Here is a 21,702-nt window from a genome sequence, read left to right on the forward strand (position 1 = left end):
TCTCTTTTGCTGTCTCGCATAGAGGGTTATCATTACCATCTTTCTAAATTCCATATATATGTGTTAGTATACTGTATTGGTGTTTTTCTTTCTGGCTTACTTCACTCTGTATAATTGGCTCTAGTTTCATCCACCTCATTAGAACTGATTCAAATGTATTCTTTTTAATGGCTGAGTAATACTCCATTGTGTATATGTACCACAGCTTTCTTTTCCATTCATCTGCTGATGGACATCTAGGTTGCTTCCATGTCCTGGCTATTATAAACAGTGCTGTGATGAACATTGGGGTACATGTGTCTCTTTCAATTCTGGTTTCCTCGGTGTGTATACCCAGCAGTGGGATTGCTGGGTCATAAAGCAGTTTTATTTGTAGTTTTTTAAGGAACCTCCACACTGTTCTCCATAGTGGCTGTACTAGTTTGCATTCCCACCAACAGTGTAGGAGGGTTCCCTTTTCTCCACACCCTCTCCAGCGTTTATTGCTTGTAGACTTTTGGATCGCAGCCATTCTGACTGGTGTGAAATGGTACATCATCATGGTCTTGATTTGCATTTCTCTGATAATGAGTGATGTTGGGCATCTTTTCATGTGTTTGATAGCCATCCGTATGTCTTCTTTGGAGAAATGTCTATTTAGTTCTTTGGCCCATTTTTTGATTGGGTCATTTATTTTTCTGGAATTGAGCTGCATAAGTTGCTTGTATATTTTCCCAGGACTGATCTCCTTTAGGATGGACTGGTTGGATCTCCTTGCAGTCCAAGGGACTGTCAAGAGTCTTCTCCAACACCACAGTTCAAAAGCATCAATTCTTTGACGCTCAGCTTTCTTTATAGTCCAACTCTCACCTCCATACATGACCACTGGAAAAATCATAGCCTTTACTAGACGGACTTTTGTTGACAAAGTAATGTCTCTGCTTTTTAATATGCTGTCAAGGTTGGTCATAACTTTCCTTCCAAGGAGTAAGCATCTTTTAATTTCATGGCTGCAATCACCAAAGCAGCCTTTTGAATCCTTTGGATCATATGACCTGAAGCCTTCCTTTTCTGCTTGCTGATATCTTAAAATCAGACTTAAATTCAGTTCATGCATAAGCACAGGCATGCTGTACATGCCCACACTGACACATCATACAGAGAGCACGTAAAGCGTGTCAGAAACTGCCCTGGAGGAGAGAACCCGAGCTAATGTAAATACTTCATGCAGTTTACCTGTAGTTCTTCCCAAGACCTGATAGAAACCCCTAAACGATTATCACTTCCCCTCTAACATAGGGCATACTTTAAGAATCTTTTTTCAGTCCATCAACACTAGCACATGGTCCTTAGTGAGGGCATTACAAGTAAAGTTTGATATTTCATTAAATTTAAGTTATGCAATAATCATAACTCTATTCTGGTTCAGAATGTTTTGAGAAGCAAATAATTCGCAGACTATTTGCAGAACCACTGCTACTGTTAGGGTTGAAGAAATTATCTTAACTCATAAACTTGAATGAAAGTGAAAGTTAATTGCTCAGTCATGTCTAGCTCTTTGCGATCCTTTGGACTGTAGCCCACCAGGCTCTTCTGTCTGTGGAATTCTCCAGGCAAGAATACTGAAGAGGGTTGCCATTTCTTGAATTCTCCAGGCAAGAATACTGAAGAGGGTTGCCATTTCTTTTTCCAGGGGATCTTCGGTACCCAGGGATTGAACCTGGGTCTCCTGCATTGTAGGCAGATTCTTTACCAACTGAGCCACTAGGGAAGTCATAAACTTGAATAACAACTTATAAACTTAAATGAATTTGCTTTTTTTTTTTAAGATTTACATAAACAAATGGGTTAGAGGATCCAGTTCACTAGTTCAGTGACTTCTATGCTGGGTTTCAGAAACAGCATGATTTAAATTTATGCCTCTGCAACATGATGAATTTTTCATATTAGAGAACTTCAATATTGTTCTTAAATTTAAAAAAATCTAAAATACTGAAGCAACAAATGCTAAATATATGCTGGATTAGACTTGTTACATTTGGGCCTAGAGAAAAATAGTAGCCCAGATAGATTAGCAATAATATCAATACAGGCCTATAAGAGGCAAAGTTTATCACTATAGAAATGGCACTTATATTTCTTCAGAGGAAGAAGGAGAAATTCACATGTTATTTTTGCTGTCATTAGGTTTAGTTTAGTTGGAAATAACAGCAGAGTGTGGTGAGAGGGAGAGATAACTGACCATAAGGAAGGAAAGACTGGGCTTCTTGATTTAAGTGTTCATTCCCTTGTTTTATTCTTTCCCCTTTGAGATTATGATCCTTTTGCAAGTAGTAATAATGTTCTGTTATGGAGATGGACATTTTAGGATGATATACCTGCACTTACTAGTAAGCAGCAAATTTCCTTGTTATAGTCACATACCTTAGAATTAGTAAGAACAAACATTGTGTGAACTTCCCAATGTTATTGAGAAACTGATTAATATAATAGTTCAATTAATATAATAGTTCAAAATATACAGTTTGCCAGTTTCTGTGTTGAGCACTTTAGATATATATATATTCACTTGTTTATCCCTTTCAATAACTCTATGATATATATAGGTGCTCTCATTATCCCTATTTTAGAAAAATAACTTGCCCAAATCACATAGCAAATACTGAATACAGGCTTTGTAACAAAGAAATCAACTCTAGACTATACCATCCTAACAGGGAGCTAAGTGAGATAATTACTTATGTTAGTGATGACTGAAGCTACACCATCCATAATTTTTTATAGGAACCTATGTGAGTGACACAGCTAAGAGTTCATTGTCTGGTCTGATTGTAAGCCACCCTACTTCCTCCCACCCTGTAATCTCATTGCCTTCTCTTATTTTTATATAGCTCATTGGTATCCTCTCAGTTCTATAAAAAAGTTCTATAAAAAGTGCTTGGAAAAGGCATCCTTAGGACCATCACCCTTCCACATATATTTTGCTTTGTGGCTATAAAGTTTGGTGCTAATCATGATATGCTTAGCAAAAATTTTGCTCATTTTAATACTTACAGAAATTCTAGCAAGGCAAGTAAAAACAAAACGAAATGTCTAGCTATGTATGATATAGGGATTAATCAATTAAATTGACCTATTTAGGCAATTAACAAAAACTATTAGTATGAATTATTAATTTTAGGCAGAGTGAAATTTGCAAGTATACACAGTTGTTATATAGTTGTTTTGACTGACATCATTCCCTGCCAAGAAAGAATGTCTGCAAAAGTTAGAAAAGTATTATGTTTTCAAATGTGACGTGGAAGCCAAAGGCAGTTTTCTAGGACTATTAAAATTTCCAAGCAGATAGAAAATGAGAATTAGATCATTTATATATCTATTTTTTACTTTTTTTTCATTATTAATGGCTTGTGGATATTTTCCACTCTGAATTTCCTTCAGTACATGGTAGTAGGAAGCAGGATTTTTCCTTTGATTTCATAACTTTCTAAAACCAAATGCACTGTAATCTGCTTAGTTTCATACAGTAAAACAAACCATTAAATAATAGCTCTGATTGCTATGAAATATTTAAAAATTTGTTTCTGAATTTATAATTTCCCTAATTCTTGGAAAAGAACTATAACAAATGTGTTGAGCCTTTTTTATTTAAGGTTACGGAAAAATAATTAACACTCACAAGGTTAATCATTCCAACTTGTATGTAGCATAAAAGCATAAAAACTATGTGAATCAAATTTCCCCTTTTTGTTTGGGTTTAAATCATTATTATGTTAAAATATTTTTAATGCTTGAAAGCCTTGACCTTGCCTGGGATAGGAGCCAGTTCAATCTGTTCTTGGATAGAGTTAAGCCCAAGTCATATGATCAATAAATGCAACAGTCATAGTAAATGTAGCAAGGCGCCTGCATCTACAGGAAGGTTACCGCCAGATAGCACAGACCACACTGTATTGGCAAAGGAACTTTTCAAGTCCTTTCATGTCTCAAATCTTTCAAAACCAACCACCTATCTTTTTGAACTTCTTTCATCTGTTAAGCATAGGCTTTTTGTTTTTCTTCTGACTAAAAATCATGGTCTTTTGTGTGTGGCAGGTTGCTAGCACTAATCCACCTTCATATGAGCTTGGTAGCTCAGTCGTGTCTGACTCTTTGTGACCCCATGGACTGACCCTCCTCTGTCCATGGGATTATTTAGGCAAGAATGCTAGAGTGGGTTGCCATTTCCTCCTCCAGGGGATTTTTTCCAACCCAGGGATCAAACCCATGTCTCCTGCAGCTCCTGCTTTGGCATTCTTTACCACTGAACCACCTGGGAAGCCCAACTTCATATGTATATATGGACATATACATATATGTATATATATAATATATAATAGTAATATAGTATATATATATATAGTATATATACTATATATAGTATAGTATATATATAGTATAGTATATATATATAATATATAATAGTAATCTATTATGATATATGAGCTATGTATAAAGTATATACGCACAATATAAATACACATCACATATGTAAAATACATCCAAGAGATTAATGACAAAGCTTGTTATATGCCAAACACTGTTCTGAAAACTATTTGTATTAATTAATTTAATCCTTGCAAAAGATCTACAACATAGTTAGGGCTGAGATGGGACTTGAACACAGGTAATGTAGCACCTAAGTCCACGCCCCTAACCAATACATCATTCCCTTCTATTGTGTCCATATTCACCAAAAAGCAGCTGTTAACTTTGCTGTTATTACTGAGTCCCAGTAGGAATTGTGGAGTGTAAATCTAACTTCTTAACTTCCCTGCACTTTAGCTTCCAAGGCAGTAATCTGCCTGGGTAACTTCTCTCTCCTCTGGGTTAACTTTCTCTGGGTCTTTACCTAAGAAACACTCCCAGCATATCTTAACATTTGCAAGTTACTAGATACCTTTGTTTAAAAGGAAAGTTGTCTTTTCTAAAATTAGCGAGTGATTTTTTTTAAAAATCACTTTTTCAAAACTTTTTAAGTGCATAGAATTTTAATAACATAGGTAATAGTGACAAAAAGAAAACTGTAAAGAACAGTTTTCTCTACACACTATATATTTATAGTTGTGGTTGTTCCTTTCCCTGAGTGTGTAAATGGACTTTATAGGTTTGCAAGCACATTTTGGCAAACTTTCAGGCAATCAGTGTCCATTAGGAAATCAAAATCTGGGGAAAAAATCTAAATTAACCAGTCAAGGCAGGGTAAAATTTAATTAAAATACAAGTGACATTAGTTTCCAATAGGAAACTATCTCCTTGACATTTTCACTTACTCTTATCTGTTTTACCAGTAGAGTTCCACTTAGGCTGCTGTGTCGAATCACCAACAATGTCCTCTGTAAAATGAGCTATCTGGATTTTATTCTTATAGGAATCCTGCAGTCTTTCTCTTCAAGATCACTAAAGGCTCCTTCATTCTAAATTTAAATGTGTATTTTCTTAATCTTTATTTATCTTGACTTCTCTGGAATATTTGACCAAGTTGAACACTTCCCAAACTTGAAATCCATCCCCAACTTTCATTGCATTCCATTAATCAAGTTTTCCTGTTTTATCTTTCCTTATTGCATCTCTAGTTATTCAATAAATATTCATTTAGTGCCTACTATAAGCTAGGCCATTTTTCTCTTTTGCATTTCTTTTGCATGAGGATGATCTCGATCCCTGTCTCCCGTACAATGTCACGAACCTCCGTCCATAGTTCATCAGGCACTCTATCTATCAGATCTAGTCCCTTAAATCTATTTCTCACTTCAACTGTATAATCATAAGGGATTTGATTTACGTCATACCTGAATGGTCTAATGGTTTTCCCTACTTTCTTCAATTTCAGTCTGAATTTGGCAATAAGGAGTTCATGATCTGAGCCATAGTCAGCTCCTGTCAGGTCTTGTTTTTGTTGACTGTATAGAGCTCCTCCATCATTGGCTGCAAAAAATATAATCAGTCTGATTTCAGTGTTGACCATCTGGTGATGTCCATGTGTAGAGTCTTCTCTTATGTTGTTGGAAGAGGGTGTTTGCTGTGACCAGTGCATTTTCTTGGCAGAACTCGATTAGTCTTTGCCCTGCTTCATTCCATATTCCAGTGGTCATGAACACCAAAGAATTGATGCTTCTGAACTGTGGTGTTGGAGAAGACTCATGAGAGTCCCTTGGACTGCAAGGAGATCCAACCAGTCCATTCTGAAGGATATCAGCCCTGGGATTTCTTTGGAAGGAATGATGCTAAAGCTGAAACTCCAGTACTTTGGCCACCTCATGTGAAGAGTTGACTCATTGGAGAAGACTTTGATGCTGGGAGGGATTGGGGGCAGGAAGAGAAGGGGACGACAGAGCATGAGATAACTGGATGGCATCACTGACTTGATGGACACGAGTCTGAGTGAACTCCGGGAGTTGGTGATGGACAGGGAGGCCTGGCGTGCTGAGATTCATGGGATCTCAAAGAGTTGGACATGACTGAGCGACTGAACTGAACTGAACTGATAAGCTAGGCACTGCTCTAGACACTAGGCACAGTAGCAAATAAAATGAATTTCCTGCCTACCTAAAGATTATTGATGTCTGGTTTTTTCTCCATCAGTTGTTCACCAAAGCCCATTCTTGGGCCATCACCCCTCCCCATATCTGTTTCCACTATTTTTTTTAAACTTCTTTAGAAATCTGTCTTTATGGTATCAACTGCTGCTTTCAAGATTATCCCCAGTATAATTTAGAACAAGGGATTCAAATCCTAAATTCAGTACTTGTTTTATTAATAATAACCATTGATAAGTTCTTGAAATACTTGAAGTCTGAGGTTTTTCATTTGCAAACTGGACATAATAATCACACCTACATTTAAGGGCTGTTGTGAGATAAATTGGAAAATGCAGTGAAGTGTTTAAATTATTTAGCACTTAAAAGACATTTTATTGTTATGACTATTCCTTTCTTAGTCCCTCATTCTCTTATCTATTCTTATTCATCCTTGATCTGCCTATAATTATATCATCTCTAATCAATAAACTCCCCTCTTTGGATGACTGTGCTCTCCTAAACATTAGGTTTCCCAAACCATGGTCATTTCTTTTCTCACGTTAGCTCTATTCCTTAAATTTCTCATTTGGATTGCTGACTCTGTTATTCTTCAGGTCACTGGAGTTGAAAATTGTGAATTCTTACATCTTCTTATTTCTATGGGAGCAATCACTATTTAAACTTTTAGGTGTTTTGATGATATGATCCATATTTTCTTCATCAAAATATCAACCAGTTGTATCATAGACTCAGTGCCCCAAAATGCTTGTGGAGTGAAAAAATTGACTTAGAATTAAGGAAGACAAAAGACTAGATGGAGGTTATGTTAAGGACAAAGAGCAGGTGCATAGAAGCTAAGGGATTAGCAGAACTTTAAGATAATGGCAACCCACTCCAGTACTCTGGCCTGGAGAATCCCATGGTGGGAGGAGCCTGTTAGGCTACAGTCCATGGGGTCGCAAAGAGTCGGACACGACTGAGCGACTTCACTTCACTTCACTTCACTTCAAGATAGGGAGGGGAATTTCAAATTTGTAATCTTGGAGGGAGTCAGTTCCTCGTGATGATGAGTGCATGCTGATGGGCGGCTGTTGTCAAGTTAGAGGAAGAGTCCACAGGAGAGCATTCTGCCTGTTTTCATATGCTTACAGTTAAGTATGTATTTCATAGTTCCCTTTACTCCAAGGAAATACATGGACAATTTGTCCTTAGAATGACAGTTCTTGCCAATGTTTTCATACCCTTTCGCCATTTGTGCTCAAAATTTAATGCCTCAGGGAAAACACTTGAGGTTTTTTCCTTTAATCAGGCTCTATGCCCACACAGCCTGCCTGCTGCTGTTGCCTCATATCTACACCTTTAGCCAGATTCCAAATTGCATTAGTAGGAATGATTGCCAGGGGAATGATACTCCTCATTGCTGAGCCCTTGAATAATCAAGCTGCCACATTCATGCTTCATCAATTACAGTGATTGCTCTCTAAAGATAATCCTATTACAGATATGTTTCTCTCCTTGGTGGGCTCTGGGGGAAATGAATCCATTTCTAAATAAATACCATTATATTTAGAATAATTGAAATAAGCATAAGTCTTTGAAAGATTTGGATAACTTTTCCACATGCAAAAGAAAAGCTTCTCACAGTCAGAAGGAATATAGTATGTCATGTTCTCCTTGTATTGTTCATAATGAAAATTCAAGCAAATAATGTGTTCTCCATATGCTAGGGACCAAATTTTGCCTCTAATGTTATACTGAACCGTCAAGAATAATTATTGTAGTATATGAGTGTATAGGAGTAAATATGCAATGAAATGTGTAGTACTAAATATACATGATTTTTAAAACACCATTTTTCCAAAACCTTTATTATTGGCATATTGTAATTTAATAAATTAAAGGTAAAAATTCCAATTCTTCTGTTTTAGCAGTAAAATAGTATGTAATTTTGGAAACTTTAGTAACATTTAAAAAAATTGATTATACACGGTGCCTATTGCTATTGAAGACAAATTTTTAAAAATAATTTTTATAGTCTGTGACTGAGAGAGACAGTTTTCAGCTGACTGATTCAAAACTTTACAAGTAATTTATGCACATTTGATGGAATTTAATCAGAAACAACTTGGATATAGGAAGAAGTAGCCAATAAAATATCTGAATTAATATTTTCAACTTGGCAATTTGTCATCATTTTTTTCTATAAGGCTATCCATCCTATTTCTGTTCTGAAATATATCTGATACCTGTTTCTTTAAATTAGACATAATTTTCACTTGGCTTTATGTTTCTTTGTCAGGTATTTTGCAATATGGAGCTCAATGGGGGAGGTTGGACTGTAATACAGCATCGTGAAGATGGAAGTCTAGATTTCCAAAGAGGTTGGAAAGAATATAAAATGGTAAGTTGGAAGAATTTACATAGTTTTTGACATTTTATAGTGAGATTTTCTTCACTACACTATGTGATAAGCCCTTGTGTTTTTAGATGTCTTTTAAAAAATAAAATGATACATTTTATTTTAAAAATAAAATGATACATTTTATTTTAAAAATAAAATGATACATTTTATTTTAAAAATAAAATGATACATTTTATTTTAAAAATAAAATGATACATTCCTGACATTATTCTCATTAAACACAAAGCACTCATAAATCTTTTTCAATAAATGATTTCCATGTGTATATCAGAAAGAAAAATATGTTACTGAAATTATTTAGTAAACTATTATATATTGTCTGAATTTGTTCCTGATTGAATGAGGGTGGAGGAAGCTAGAATTTGGACCCAGTCTGGGATACATAAGCCAGGGCAAGAGAAGTGTATAGGGCTGTGGGCTGTGGAGCAGAACTGGGGGGCACCATCAATGACTTCACTCGAGTGGCTGGCAAGTTGTTGCTGCCTATGGACTGAAAACTCCTCCAATGTGGCTAGGGTGGGCTTCCCCCAGTATAGTGATCCAGGGTCATCAGATTCATTATGTGGCAGTTGACATCCTTTGAGCACAAAAATAGAAGCTTCCAGGTCTTTTAAGATTTATTAAACCCAGAAATGGCATGTCACTTCTACTATATTCTTTTAGTTAAAGTTGATGACAGGACCAGTCCAGATTCAAAGTAAGACAAGTACACAAGGGTATGAACTGTGAGATGTGATTGAGATCTCCAGAATAACAGTAGATAACATCATTACCATCATCACCATCATCATAGCTACCCTTTCAGTATTTTTATGTAGAAGTCTCATACATAAGTTCTTATCTAATTTTTATATTAAATGTATTAGTTAATACTGTCCCCATTTTAAGAAGAAACTGAGCAAGTTGGGAGATCAGTTTTTCCAAGATAATACAGTAGATGGTTGAAATAATCCATAATCCAATAATCACATAGTGCCTACAATATTAACTGTTAAAGTCTGCTGACAAATTATCAAGAAACAGTAATGGAAGAGGATTTCCTTTTGCAAACTAATATCTTTTACATCTAAATGTTCCGGGTAATTCTTGTCTTGACAAATTTTTGACAAATTCTCCTCTCAGAAAGTAAAGAAAGAGATAAAGAGAAATATTGTACTAACCTAAGTTCTGCCTTGATATTCATGTTGAAAATGTGTAAAAACTGTAGTTTGCTTGTCAACATTGCAGTTTACCCATTAGTAGGTTAGTAATTGACCAAACATCAGTAAACGAAGGGTTTTAAGAAATGAAGGAAAGTGTCTACTGGTGTCTCTTTATCTACAGTATTTTTTTTAAATCAGATTTAACACTGAAAGTAAGTTAATAAAGTTTGGAGTTACACAAAGTTGGAATCTTGATATCTTCCATAAACTCAAAATAGAAAAGTAGGCTAAAGCCAACAAGATAGAGTTCTACAAAGATAAATGTGAAGTCTTTCAACCTAGACCAAAAATATACAAGATTAACTGTGAGAACTTAGAATAAAGATGATGTTACTGAGTAAGGGCTAAAGAAGCCAATACTATGGCACAGGCTTTTGAGAAAAGAAAGAGCTTTCATTTTGAGGTAAACTGGAAAGGAGATAGGAGGCAAGGCTCTCAAATCTGTCTCCACAATCCAGAGCTTAGGGTGAAATTTAAAGGACTAGGGGAATGTCATACTTATAGATGAATTGGCTAGTCTTGAATCAGTCCATACAAGCTGCAGAACCCAGGTTTTATTCATTAAAAGATTTCTTGGGTTGTAAAGTCCTCCAGAGGCAACATTTCAATTCTTTGGTTCTGTAGATTGAGTGTTCTTGGTTCTGGAGTCACCCTGGAGACATGGCCTCCTGTCTGCACATGCACAGTTCTAGTCATCACTCTGCCACTTAAAAGTGAAGTGATTTTTAGCAAATCATTTAACCACACCTTAACTTTCTCACTTGTTAGGAGGGGACATTACAAATAGTCCCTCACTTGCCTTGCCAGGGATATTGTGAGAATTAGCTATAAGTAAAGCACTTGGCACATTGAACTGTCAGTAAACTGTAGGTATTATTATTATCCAAGATTAAAACATCAAAAACTGCAAATGTTTTCTTAACTCTGGCAAAAATATTATTTGGCAGATCATCTTAAGTCATGATTATTTTCACTACTAAAATAAGTTTTGAAGAAGTTATCTGAGAATTAGACTATAGCTATAGAATCTGGCAAGTCTGAAATACATTATTTTTAATACTAATGATAAAAGAAAATTTAATATAAAGTTGTCATCACAGTGACTTTCCAAAATGGTGACATACTAACTGTAATCATCTGCTGCCTTGGCAAACTAGGTATATTAAGTAAGGAAGATTGACATATGAAGGATGTCATTGATTCATGTCTTATAAGCATTTTTCAAATGTATATATTTAAGCAAGTTTTTTCATTGTTGGAATAGGGCTGAATTATTCTTTAATCACAGCTTTTGTGAAGTTTTCTCCTCTCCCTTTTTCAGGGGAGATAGAAAGACTGTCTTTTATTCAAACTAGAACAATTTATCAGCTTAGTGTCAATTCTACACAGTCAGAAATGAGATAAACTCTAAAATTTTGAAACATTTTGGCAAAAATGAGTCTGACGACATTTTTTTGTTTTGTTTTAATTTAAAAAAAAAGCTGTGGTACATATACACAATGGAATATTACGCAGCCATTAAAAAGAATACATTTGAATCAGTTCTAATGAGGTGGATGAAACTGGAGCCTATTATACAGAGTGAAGTTAGCCAGAAAGAAAAACACCAATGCAGTATACTAACGCATGTATATGGAATTTAGAAAGATGGTAACGATAACCCTATATGCAAGACAGCAAAAGAGACACAGATGTATCAGTTCAGTTCAGTTCAGTCGCTCAGTCGTGTCCTACTCTTCGCGACCCCATGAATCGCAGCACGCCAGGCCTCCCTGTCCATCACCAACTCCCGGAGTTCATTCAAACTCGTGTCCGTCGAGTCAGTGATGCCATCCAGCCATCTCATCCTCGGTCATCCCCTTCTTCTCCTGCCCCCAATCCCTCTCAGCATCAAAGTCTTTTCCAATGAGTCAACCCTTTGCATGAACAGTCTTTTGGACTCTGTGGGAGACAGCGTGGGTGGGATGATTTGAGAGAAAAGCATTGAAACATGTATATTATCATATGTGAAACAGAGCACCAGTCCAGGTTCGATGCGTGAGACAAGGTGCTCAGGGCTCGTGCCCTGGGATGACCCAGAGGGATGGGATGGGGAGGGAGGTGGGAGGGGGGCTCAGGATGGGGAACACGTGTACACCCATGGCTGATTTATGTCAATGTATGGAAAAAACCATTACAATATTGTAAAGTAATTAGCCTCCAATTAGAATAAATTAATTAAATAAATTAAATAAATAAAAATTTAAAAAAATTTATCGTATGTTATAATTTGGTTAACTGTCACCAAATCACATGGTATAAAGTGTTTCAGTTGTTTCCTCCAGAGCTTTTCTTTCCCCTGCAGACAGAGCAACATGACTCCACAAAGAATGAGCATAGACTCCTTATGCCAGCTCTTATCAGTCACATCCACTTCTGCTCCCTGAATCAGAACTGGCTGCTACATCATTTGGGAAAGAGAACTTGACGTGTACCAGTTACTCCTTAATCTTCACTCTTCTATTATATACGATAAGATGCTTCACTTCTTTCTCAAGCACTGACTGTAGGACTAAAGTTTCGTCCCTCCTTCCTTTCTGCCTTTCCTCTCTCCTTCCCTTTATACTGGTTGATATCTGTGAGCTGACTCTTGCTTCGTAAGGTCTCCAGAACAATATGTTAAAATTATCAACACATGAAATTACAAATATATAATTATTGTTTTTAAACCTCTCTCACCATGGAAGACTTGCAGTTTAATTGATTCTTAATGTTGGCTTTAAGACTACAAAATCCTTTACCTAAGCTTTGTTTTCACTTAAACCTTCCTTATGAGGAGATTCAGCAAAATCTGGTTTATGGATTTGTAAAGATGTTTGCCAAGGGGGAAGTCTGGAGTGGGCTTTTTTAATGAGGCACTTAGGGAACAACATTAACTCCTTCAAGCCATGAGAATACCATTTAGTGGGCTACAGCAATAACACTTATCAGCAGTACTTTTGCATATACAGCCCAATCAAGCTAGGTGTTCCAAATAGTACCCCAGTGGCCTAACTTTATAGAAGGTAGTGACTAATGCCCTGGAGACAACCTGTCTTTGTATTGAAAACATTTAGCTCCATAAACAGAGCTTCCTATTCACACAAATATCTCCTTCTGAGCACCATACCTTTTGGGAGTTCTTTGTTTCTGGAAAGAAATTAAGAGCACATTTTCAACTTAATTTTATCGTATTCACATTAAAAGGAGAAAAATATATATCAGAAATTTTAAATGCTGAAATATTCATCTTTTGATCTTTCTTGGGCTATCTCAGTAGTTAGAGGAGATGCGCAATTGAATTGTATATTAAGCACCTTTGGAAAGCCACAACTCAGTAACCCTGACTTCTTATTTGTTTTCTTTGATCATTTTATGAAAAGAGATGAAACATACAGGGTACATAGACTGTGTCTGGTTTCAATTGTGTTTCAACCATAAAAAGTCAACACTTCCTATGAATATTATCAGATAAAACAAAGTATCAGAGACAATTATTTTATCAACTTGGAAAAATACAAATCAAAACTGAACATTTTTGCAAATTTTGGCAAAAGCTAATGAATATTAATCTATTCTCTGTGTGCTTTTTTTTTTAAGCAAAATGTGGTTTATAAGGCCAATTTTAAGTCAGCATTAGCTTAAGCTAAATTCCAGAGTCTTTTGCCTTTTATTAAAGAGCTAAAGGAGAAATAAAATCTATCTGAATTATGATATCAGAATCATAATATGATTTTTTAAATTATGTTATTATGATTGTCAGGGTATGGTGTAGCATCTTTGGATTTTATTTATAAAAAAGGAACAAGTTATTTTTTATTACTATTGTTTATTCAAAGGACTTACTGCTTTTTCAGTGTCAACACTGAATTTTGTATAAGACTTTGCTTTCATTCTTATGACTGTTGCAAGCTATTTGGAGTAAAATATAAAACCTGTGGTAAACTGTTAGGTATTCAATAATATGTAAATCTTTTTTTTTTTTTTTTTGCTTGTTTGTGCATTGTCCATCTCTGTATTTCCAGAAAAAATAGGAATTTTTTTCAAAGACACTCCCATAATATACAATCAACACTTAACTGCTAATATCTTCAATATAAAGATGAGGTGTAGTTTTATGCCTGTTTTTTTTTCCCCCTATGTACCTCTTAGATAATTTGATCTGGTTAATTTATTATTTCTCATTTGCATTCAGAATAGGTATTCTACATTATAGTCCTATGGTTCTCCACCTTTAGTACACAGCATACTCACCTGAGGACCTCTTAAATGTACAGATCTCTAAGACCGCCCCAGACATACCGAGTCAGAACCTCCATATGGGAGCCAACCAAGTCATCTATATTTTGAAAAAGCTCCACAGCTGTTTCTGATATGCACTGCCAGTTGAAAGCAAATGTCAGAACTATCAAGTTAGCATGGGTTTAAGATCTCAAAAATTTCTTTTGTAGATCCTAAACCTTATGAGATGTAGTGAGAAAGGAATTAAAAAAATAGAACCAAGGTAGAGGTAAAGAAGACAACTTCTCTTTAGCAGTAGGAAAGCAGAAACAAGAGTAAGAAGATAATCGGTAGACACAAGCTATTGTTTGTGCCATAGCTTAGCCCCTGTTGCAACCAGTTGGCTTAAACTTCTTATTTAATAATTAACTTCTTGGATTAAAATGACAGTACTCATTTGTATAAACCAATACTCAACTTATCATAAGAATACATTAGTTCCTAGCATCTGAAAACTATTTAAAGCATTGATTCAATATCTCCTTATTAAATTTCAGGCTAAGACAAGACCTAGGATTTCTCATATAGAGTGGAAAAGAACCTACCTAATGCCAAATAGCTTATAGTCTCTTGGAACAGAGGCAGATAATCAGAAAATTACTATATATTGTGATATATCCTCTAATTATAATAGAAACTAGATTTTTGTTAAGTACTCCTCATGCATCAACACTGAGATAAATGCTTTGAATATATTATCTCACTTCTTCCTCACAACATTGTATGTGGAAATATTTTAAATCCTTATTTTGCATATGAGGAAACTAAGACGCAAAAATAAGAGCAAGTATGTGGCTGAGCAAGACCTCCAATTGGAGCCAGAGGTAGGGAGTAGAAGTTGTTTAATCAAAGCTGTCTTTGTGACTAGGTGTCAGATCCATGGTTGCCTAGTAAACTATCCAATAGACAGTTTACTAAATTAGGAACCCATTTTCCCTTCTTTCTTGAATTTTTTCATCTTTCTTTTTTTCTGCATCATTGCACTTAGCTATTAGAAGGTTTCCTCCTACACTCTCTCTCTAACAGAGAGATTGTGTTAGAATCTCTCTAACACATTGATTCCTTGCAGCCAATAGAGCATATATTTAGAAAGTTTTCTGGAAAGGTGCATGAAATAAAATTTTGTTTTATCAAAGCAAATTTCATTGCTTTCTCTTCAGTTGTGTCTTCCTCTATCTTCAGTCACAAAAAGCAAACTGTTCAGGAATGGTTATTAGCCTCCACCTAGAGGGGGTAGAAGCTTGCATGACAAGCTGGGAATGAAGACACATGGAGGAATTACGCAAATGTTCTTCCTTTTCGGAGGCTTACTGGAGATCACTGTGCTTTTCCCTAGGAAGGCTGGAGAGCTTTTATATCCTTGCAACTATTTCAACAGCATGGAATTATTTGACCTAAAACTTCACACTTCATCATCCCTACCTTCCTTATTCACATTTAGTATAATCACTGAATCTCTTCTAACTGACCACACAAAAGAGGGAATCCTCAAGTGGCTATCGAGTTTTTTCATGTCTGAGCTGAAAAGAAATGCAAGGAGAATTCCAGTGGTCTTCTTTTCCTTCCCAGTGGCTTCTGCAACTGAGAATGTGCTAATTTTCAGTCCCCTGTAACTTTCTGCTTTGCTTACTCATTGAAGAAGGTAAATTTCACTCATCTCCATGGTATATAGCACCAGTTTCCCTAAGAATGTGCAAAATTCTTAGCACATTTTAAATTAAGATTTCCTGCCACCGTGGAGCTCTTGCAACCTGTGACTTGAGCATCTTAAGAACAGAAGAAAGGAGACCCTAGAGTATGAACTTCAATAGATCCGACATCTGTACTCTGGGCTACAGGGAGATGATCTTAGGGGATGCATGTACCCACTGCAATTTGGACAAAAGGTGTTAGTGAATCAAAAACTGATTTAAATTGAGATACATATATGCAACTAAGTTAAAATTGTGTGTGTATATATATATGCTAATACATTTCATTGAAAATACATTCATTTGCCCACATTTGTAAAATGGAAGCTCAAAGCTTACAATTCTGAATTAGAGATTCTTTCATAAAACTTTCCCATAATCAAATGCATCAAATATTTAGCTTCTTTCTTTTTTTAAACTAGAGCAAGTAAGCCATATAAAAAGCAATGTATGTTAAAAGTCCTCTAAAGTTTTATTATTTTCTTCAGTCTTTTAGGATTGCTGCAACAACTTATAGTTCAAAAGAATTTTTAGTGATTTGCTTTCATAGAGCAAATATAAACATCTAAATTAGTTTTTACCAAAAACAAAACAAAATTCCTCTTTCCTGACTAATATTTAACGTATTTACATCACGTTATAAATCTTATCCTTGCCATAAGAGAACTGGCATAAATGAATTTGAGACCAAACACAATTGGTCTTTCGTAAGTAACTCAGTTGGCAGATGGGAGTGCACAACTGTATTTAATACTTTTAGTGTACTCTGGGTATTAATATACTTTAAAGAAAAAAATGAAAGATACTGCTCCATGTAGGTTGGTTAAAGGAGAAATCATTAAAGAACATTTCTACTATAGTTGTAATTCTGTAAAGTTGATATACATTAAATTTTAAAAGAAATCAATATTTTTCAAATTCTATCCTCTGTATTGAGGAAATAAGAATTGCTGCATGAAACAGGGCACCCAAGGTGATGCTCTGAGACAACTCAGAGGGATGGTGTGGGCAGCAAGGTGGGAGGAGGATTCAGGATGGCAGGACACATGGACACCCTTGGCTGATTCATATCGATGTATGGCAAAAACCACCACAGTATTGTAAAGTAATTAGCCTCCAATTAAAATAAATTAATTTTTAAAAAAAGAATTGCTCTGATTTTCAGTACTTTCGTCATTCTTATTCATACAGATAGAATAAGACCCTTTATTAGTGAATACCTAGGTGAACCAGAGAAGGAAATGGCAACCCACTCCAGTGTTCTTGCCTGGAGAGTCCCAGGGATGGAGGAGCCTCGTGGGCTGCTGTCCATGGGGTCGCACACAGTCGGACATGACTGAAGCGACTTAGCAGCAGGTGAACCAGAATGTTTCTTTCTGCAACATCAAAGTATATCATGTGATTACTAGACACCTCCAAGTTTTCCAAGTATCAAAGTGCACAAGATAAATGGATTCAGATGGATCAGATTCAGATTTATGGACTGGTCTCAGACACTTTGATTCAGGTTGGAGCCTGCCAGGAGTATTTGTTTTCAACTAGTGCTCCAGTGATTATGATTCAGTTGGGCACTTTAAGAAACACCCTTGAGAGTCAACGAAATTACCTACAAGAATTAAGTTTAAAGGTTATTTTTCTGAATTCAACGGCAGAATACTATAGTCTTTTGTTTCCTTCCTGCCTTTCTTCCATTTTCTTTGAACTTCAGTAAAGCATATGGAGTGCCCAGTGTATACCAGCATTCTACTAGTCTTTGAGGATTCACAAATACAACACAACTTCTGTCCTCAAGGAGTTCATAGTCTGTTCAGTAAAACATGTAGATCAGGAATTATACTGAACTTCAAGTTTTACCAAGGGATACTTTCTGAGGCATTTGTGAATACCCAAAATCTAGAGCACCGGGAATCTCCTGCTGCTGCTGCTGCTGCTACTGCTAAGTTGCTTCAGTCGTGTCTGACTCTGTGCGACCCCATAGACGGCAGCCCACCAGGCTCCCCATCCCTGGGATTCTCCAGGCAAGAACACTGGAGTGGGTTGCCATTTCCTTCTCCAATGCATAGAAGTGAAAAGTGAAAGTGAAGTCAGTCAGTTGTGTCCAACCCTCATCGACCCCATGTACTGCAGCCTTCCAGGCTTCTCCATCCATGGGATTTTCCAAGCAAGAGTATTGGAGTGGGTTGCCATTGCCTTCTCCAAGTAATCTCCTAGGGTTTTTAATTTTCCTATCGCTAACATAACCAGCATTAAAAGTTTGCTTTCTTTTATGTACTCCTTCTTTTATCCCACAAACAAAACTGTTTTGAACACTTAGTAGCAATGACTGGGATTCCCTTAAGAGAACAGAGGAAATTTGTTGAGATTCAGGGTTGGAGCCTCCAGCTAGATTCCCTCACTAGCTCGTAAGTGTCAGCCTTCTACCTCCAAATCCTAACCTATGGGTTTGACGTATTTAAGTGAATGAAGTCCTGGATTTACAGATTTGCTTATTATTACTTGAAAATGTTAAAAGCTATAGAAGTTAAGGGTCTAGTAATCTGTTTGTTACTATCTAACATAATTTGACTGTGAATAATAATATCATAAAACAATAATAGTATTTTTAAATAACTTCTGATGATACTCATTGGAAAATGTTTAAACTATGTTGAAAATATTCCATTAACTAGTATGTAAGAACCATTTTCAAAAGCAAGTTGTGATTGAGAAGCATTTACTGGTTAAACCTATTAACCAGATTCATTTAATTCAAAAAATTCTCATCTACACAGATTTGAATATCATATTTTTACTGTGTTAAGAATTATTGTAATGAGCCTTGGAGAGGAACATAGCAAAAAAATACTGAGTGTGTAACTGAAGAAAGTGTATAAAAATATGAAAGAACCATCTTTTAAAGAATATTTTATTATTGTTTAGAACATAATATTAAACTTGAAAAGATCTCCATGAATTAACCACTGCATCTCTGTCTTCTTTGGCAGGGTTTTGGAAATCCCTCTGGTGAATATTGGTTGGGGAACGAGTTTATTTTTGCCATAACCAGTCAGAGGCAGTACACTCTAAGAATTGAGTTATTGGACTGGGAAGGAAACCGAGCCTATTCACAATACGACAGATTCCACATAGGAAATGAAAAGCAGAACTACAGGTAAATCCTTCTTGGGTGTGGTGTTCAACTGCCTCATGCCTAGTCATTTAAGAGTTTTAATAGAAAAGTGTGGAAAATAAAAGAAATGATCCTTCAAAATGAAAATCAGTCTGTTTTGGCCTATGACAGAGAGAGACCAAAAGCCCTGTAAAGTCTTGTTCAAAACTGTAAATTTCATTTTCACAGACTGATTATTGTGATGTTGGCTCAAATTCTAGAGATAGGGAATTAATTCAAGTGTGATATTATTGTTTTTATTTTCATTATTGCTATCATTGTTATGAAGGTGCAGTAAATTCATATATATAAAACTGATGACAGAGAATTGACTCAAACTCAGGGGCTTGAAATAAATACTGTTTTCTACCAGATTTTTTATTTGCACTTTCCTCATTTACCTTTCTTAAATTATTTTTTACATTATCTTGAAGGTGACAAAGAGGGGTAAATTTTTATGTTTGAGGGATTAACATGAAAAATAAGGTGAGGCAAAATTTAGAATTTTTTGGTCAAAATGTGAAAGACAGAAGTAACTCCAAGTAATAATATCAATATACACAACATGTTGTGTTTTTTATATCATTGCAGATATAAAGATAGACAGACTATACCCTTAATTGTTAATATCTCAGATTTTTTTTTTCAGTGAGCAGCTTGTACACTAGAAAAAAAATCACTAAGCAAGTAACACAGGGCAGTAAATTTATTTCACGAACACTACATTGCTTCTGTCTTCTAGGAACTCTACTAGGCACTGGCAAATTTGCAGTCAGTGATGACATCACTAGTCTCCCAGACCTCACAGTTTATCTTTGTTACAAATTAGGTCACTGAATAACTGGTTGGCCTTCCTTGAGAACAGGAAGTATATTTCAGTCGCTTTTATAGCACTACCCGTAAAGGCAATACTTGGCACATAGCAGGTCCTTAATGATTACGTGTGACTCAGTTCTGTAAATTAGATAAACAGTTAATTAGAGTTGCAGTGATTTTAAACTCTTGATATTGTGGCTACTCTACCCTGGTCTTGGAAACACAAGTGTATACATGAAAGGGCTGGCACACTGCTTCAAGCAAAATGCAGTGACAGCTACCAAGACCTGATGCTTGTATTCCAGCCTATGTGGCCATCTCCTCATAGATCAACTGTTTCTGCTGCTTGCTTATATTTCTGAGACATGCCATCCTTCAGGAGTTTAAATCTATAACTCTTTCATGAATGCATCTCATTTTATTTTAATGGATTATGTATGGGATTGAATCCTTGGAGATATAATAATCATTTTCTTAACAAACAGTGATGATATCACTACAACAGAAGATGTGAAATTGATCCAAGGAGTTGATAGTCTCATGGTGGGGACTGAGGGTGTGCATATGGCAACTCAAAAAACAAAAGAAAAGACATTTGTAAAATCCAATGGAGTGTGAGAAGAAATGTTTCCAAGGAGGTCAATATTTTGGGAGTTTTATAACAAGAAAAACCACTGTAAAACATCAGGGATACTCTTGTGTAAATGTTTTGAGTTGAAACTTGAAACTATATGAAACTTGGCTAATGTCAGACAGACTGACAATAGGACTAGCAAATAATTAGTCTAGTCTTTTTCTAGGCTCCTGAAGAATTTGTTTTGGTTCTTTTCCAAAACGTCTCTCAGTGTGTGTGTGTGTGTGTGTGTGTGTGTGTGTGTGAGCATGCTTATGAGGATGGGGTGGTATTAAGGGTACAGGTTTAGGGGTGTTGGAGGCCTCTGAAGTAGGCTTCAGGATGCGTAGTATGATTGTCATTCGGGCATCTGCTTGAGGAAGGCACGCTTGTCTCCTCTTCCAGGCCCACTGCCCTCGCTGAGCATTTCCCGGTCCTTGAGCATCTTTGTAATTTTGACCCAAATGATGCATATCTGTGATCAGGAAGCTAAAGTGAGGTGTGCACTCTGAGATCTCCATTTTTGTCCCTTGAGAGAATTGTGAACATTGAGAATCAGAATTACAAATCCAGAAGGAACTTAATCATTTAATTCCAAACCTTTGGTTTTAAAGAAAACAAAGCTGAGGTTCAGAAATCTACAGTATTTTTGCCCAAGGAAGGAGAAAGACTTAAACATGGGATGTTTGACTCCTGCTGGTTCTGTGTAATTTCCACTCTGTAATGCTACTGTAATAAAGCTGGTGGCTCTGGCCCTCTTTCCTGCCAAGACCAAGCAGAAAACAAATCTGTAATCATCACCTTCTTATGCAGTTAAATATTAAGATTCACATTGGCATCAATTGAGAAATTAAGGCTCATTAAAACATAATGAATGCCTCTTCTGGTGAAAGCTTAGTTGAAATAAGCACACTATAAACTGGCGTTATTATTCAGTCTTTTAAAGAAAATCAAACAGAAGCTTGAAAAGAG

At 35.9% G+C, this 21,702-nt stretch overlaps 1 protein-coding gene across 1 annotated transcript in view; it reads left to right on the forward strand.

Moving 5' to 3' along the window:
- ANGPT1 (angiopoietin 1) overlaps nucleotides 1-21,702 on the forward strand; it is a 298,845-nt gene that overhangs the window by 236,668 nt on the left and 40,475 nt on the right. The window contains exons 6-7 of the mRNA XM_052651746.1: nucleotides 8,839-8,940; nucleotides 19,138-19,304. Of these exons, the coding sequence (XP_052507706.1) occupies nucleotides 8,839-8,940; nucleotides 19,138-19,304 (269 nt within the window). The remainder of the gene's footprint in view (nucleotides 1-8,838; nucleotides 8,941-19,137; nucleotides 19,305-21,702) is intronic.

The sequence above is a fragment of the Budorcas taxicolor genome, chromosome 14 (genome assembly GCF_023091745.1).
Source record: "Budorcas taxicolor isolate Tak-1 chromosome 14, Takin1.1, whole genome shotgun sequence".
In the NCBI taxonomy this organism is placed as follows: domain Eukaryota; kingdom Metazoa; phylum Chordata; class Mammalia; order Artiodactyla; family Bovidae; genus Budorcas; species Budorcas taxicolor.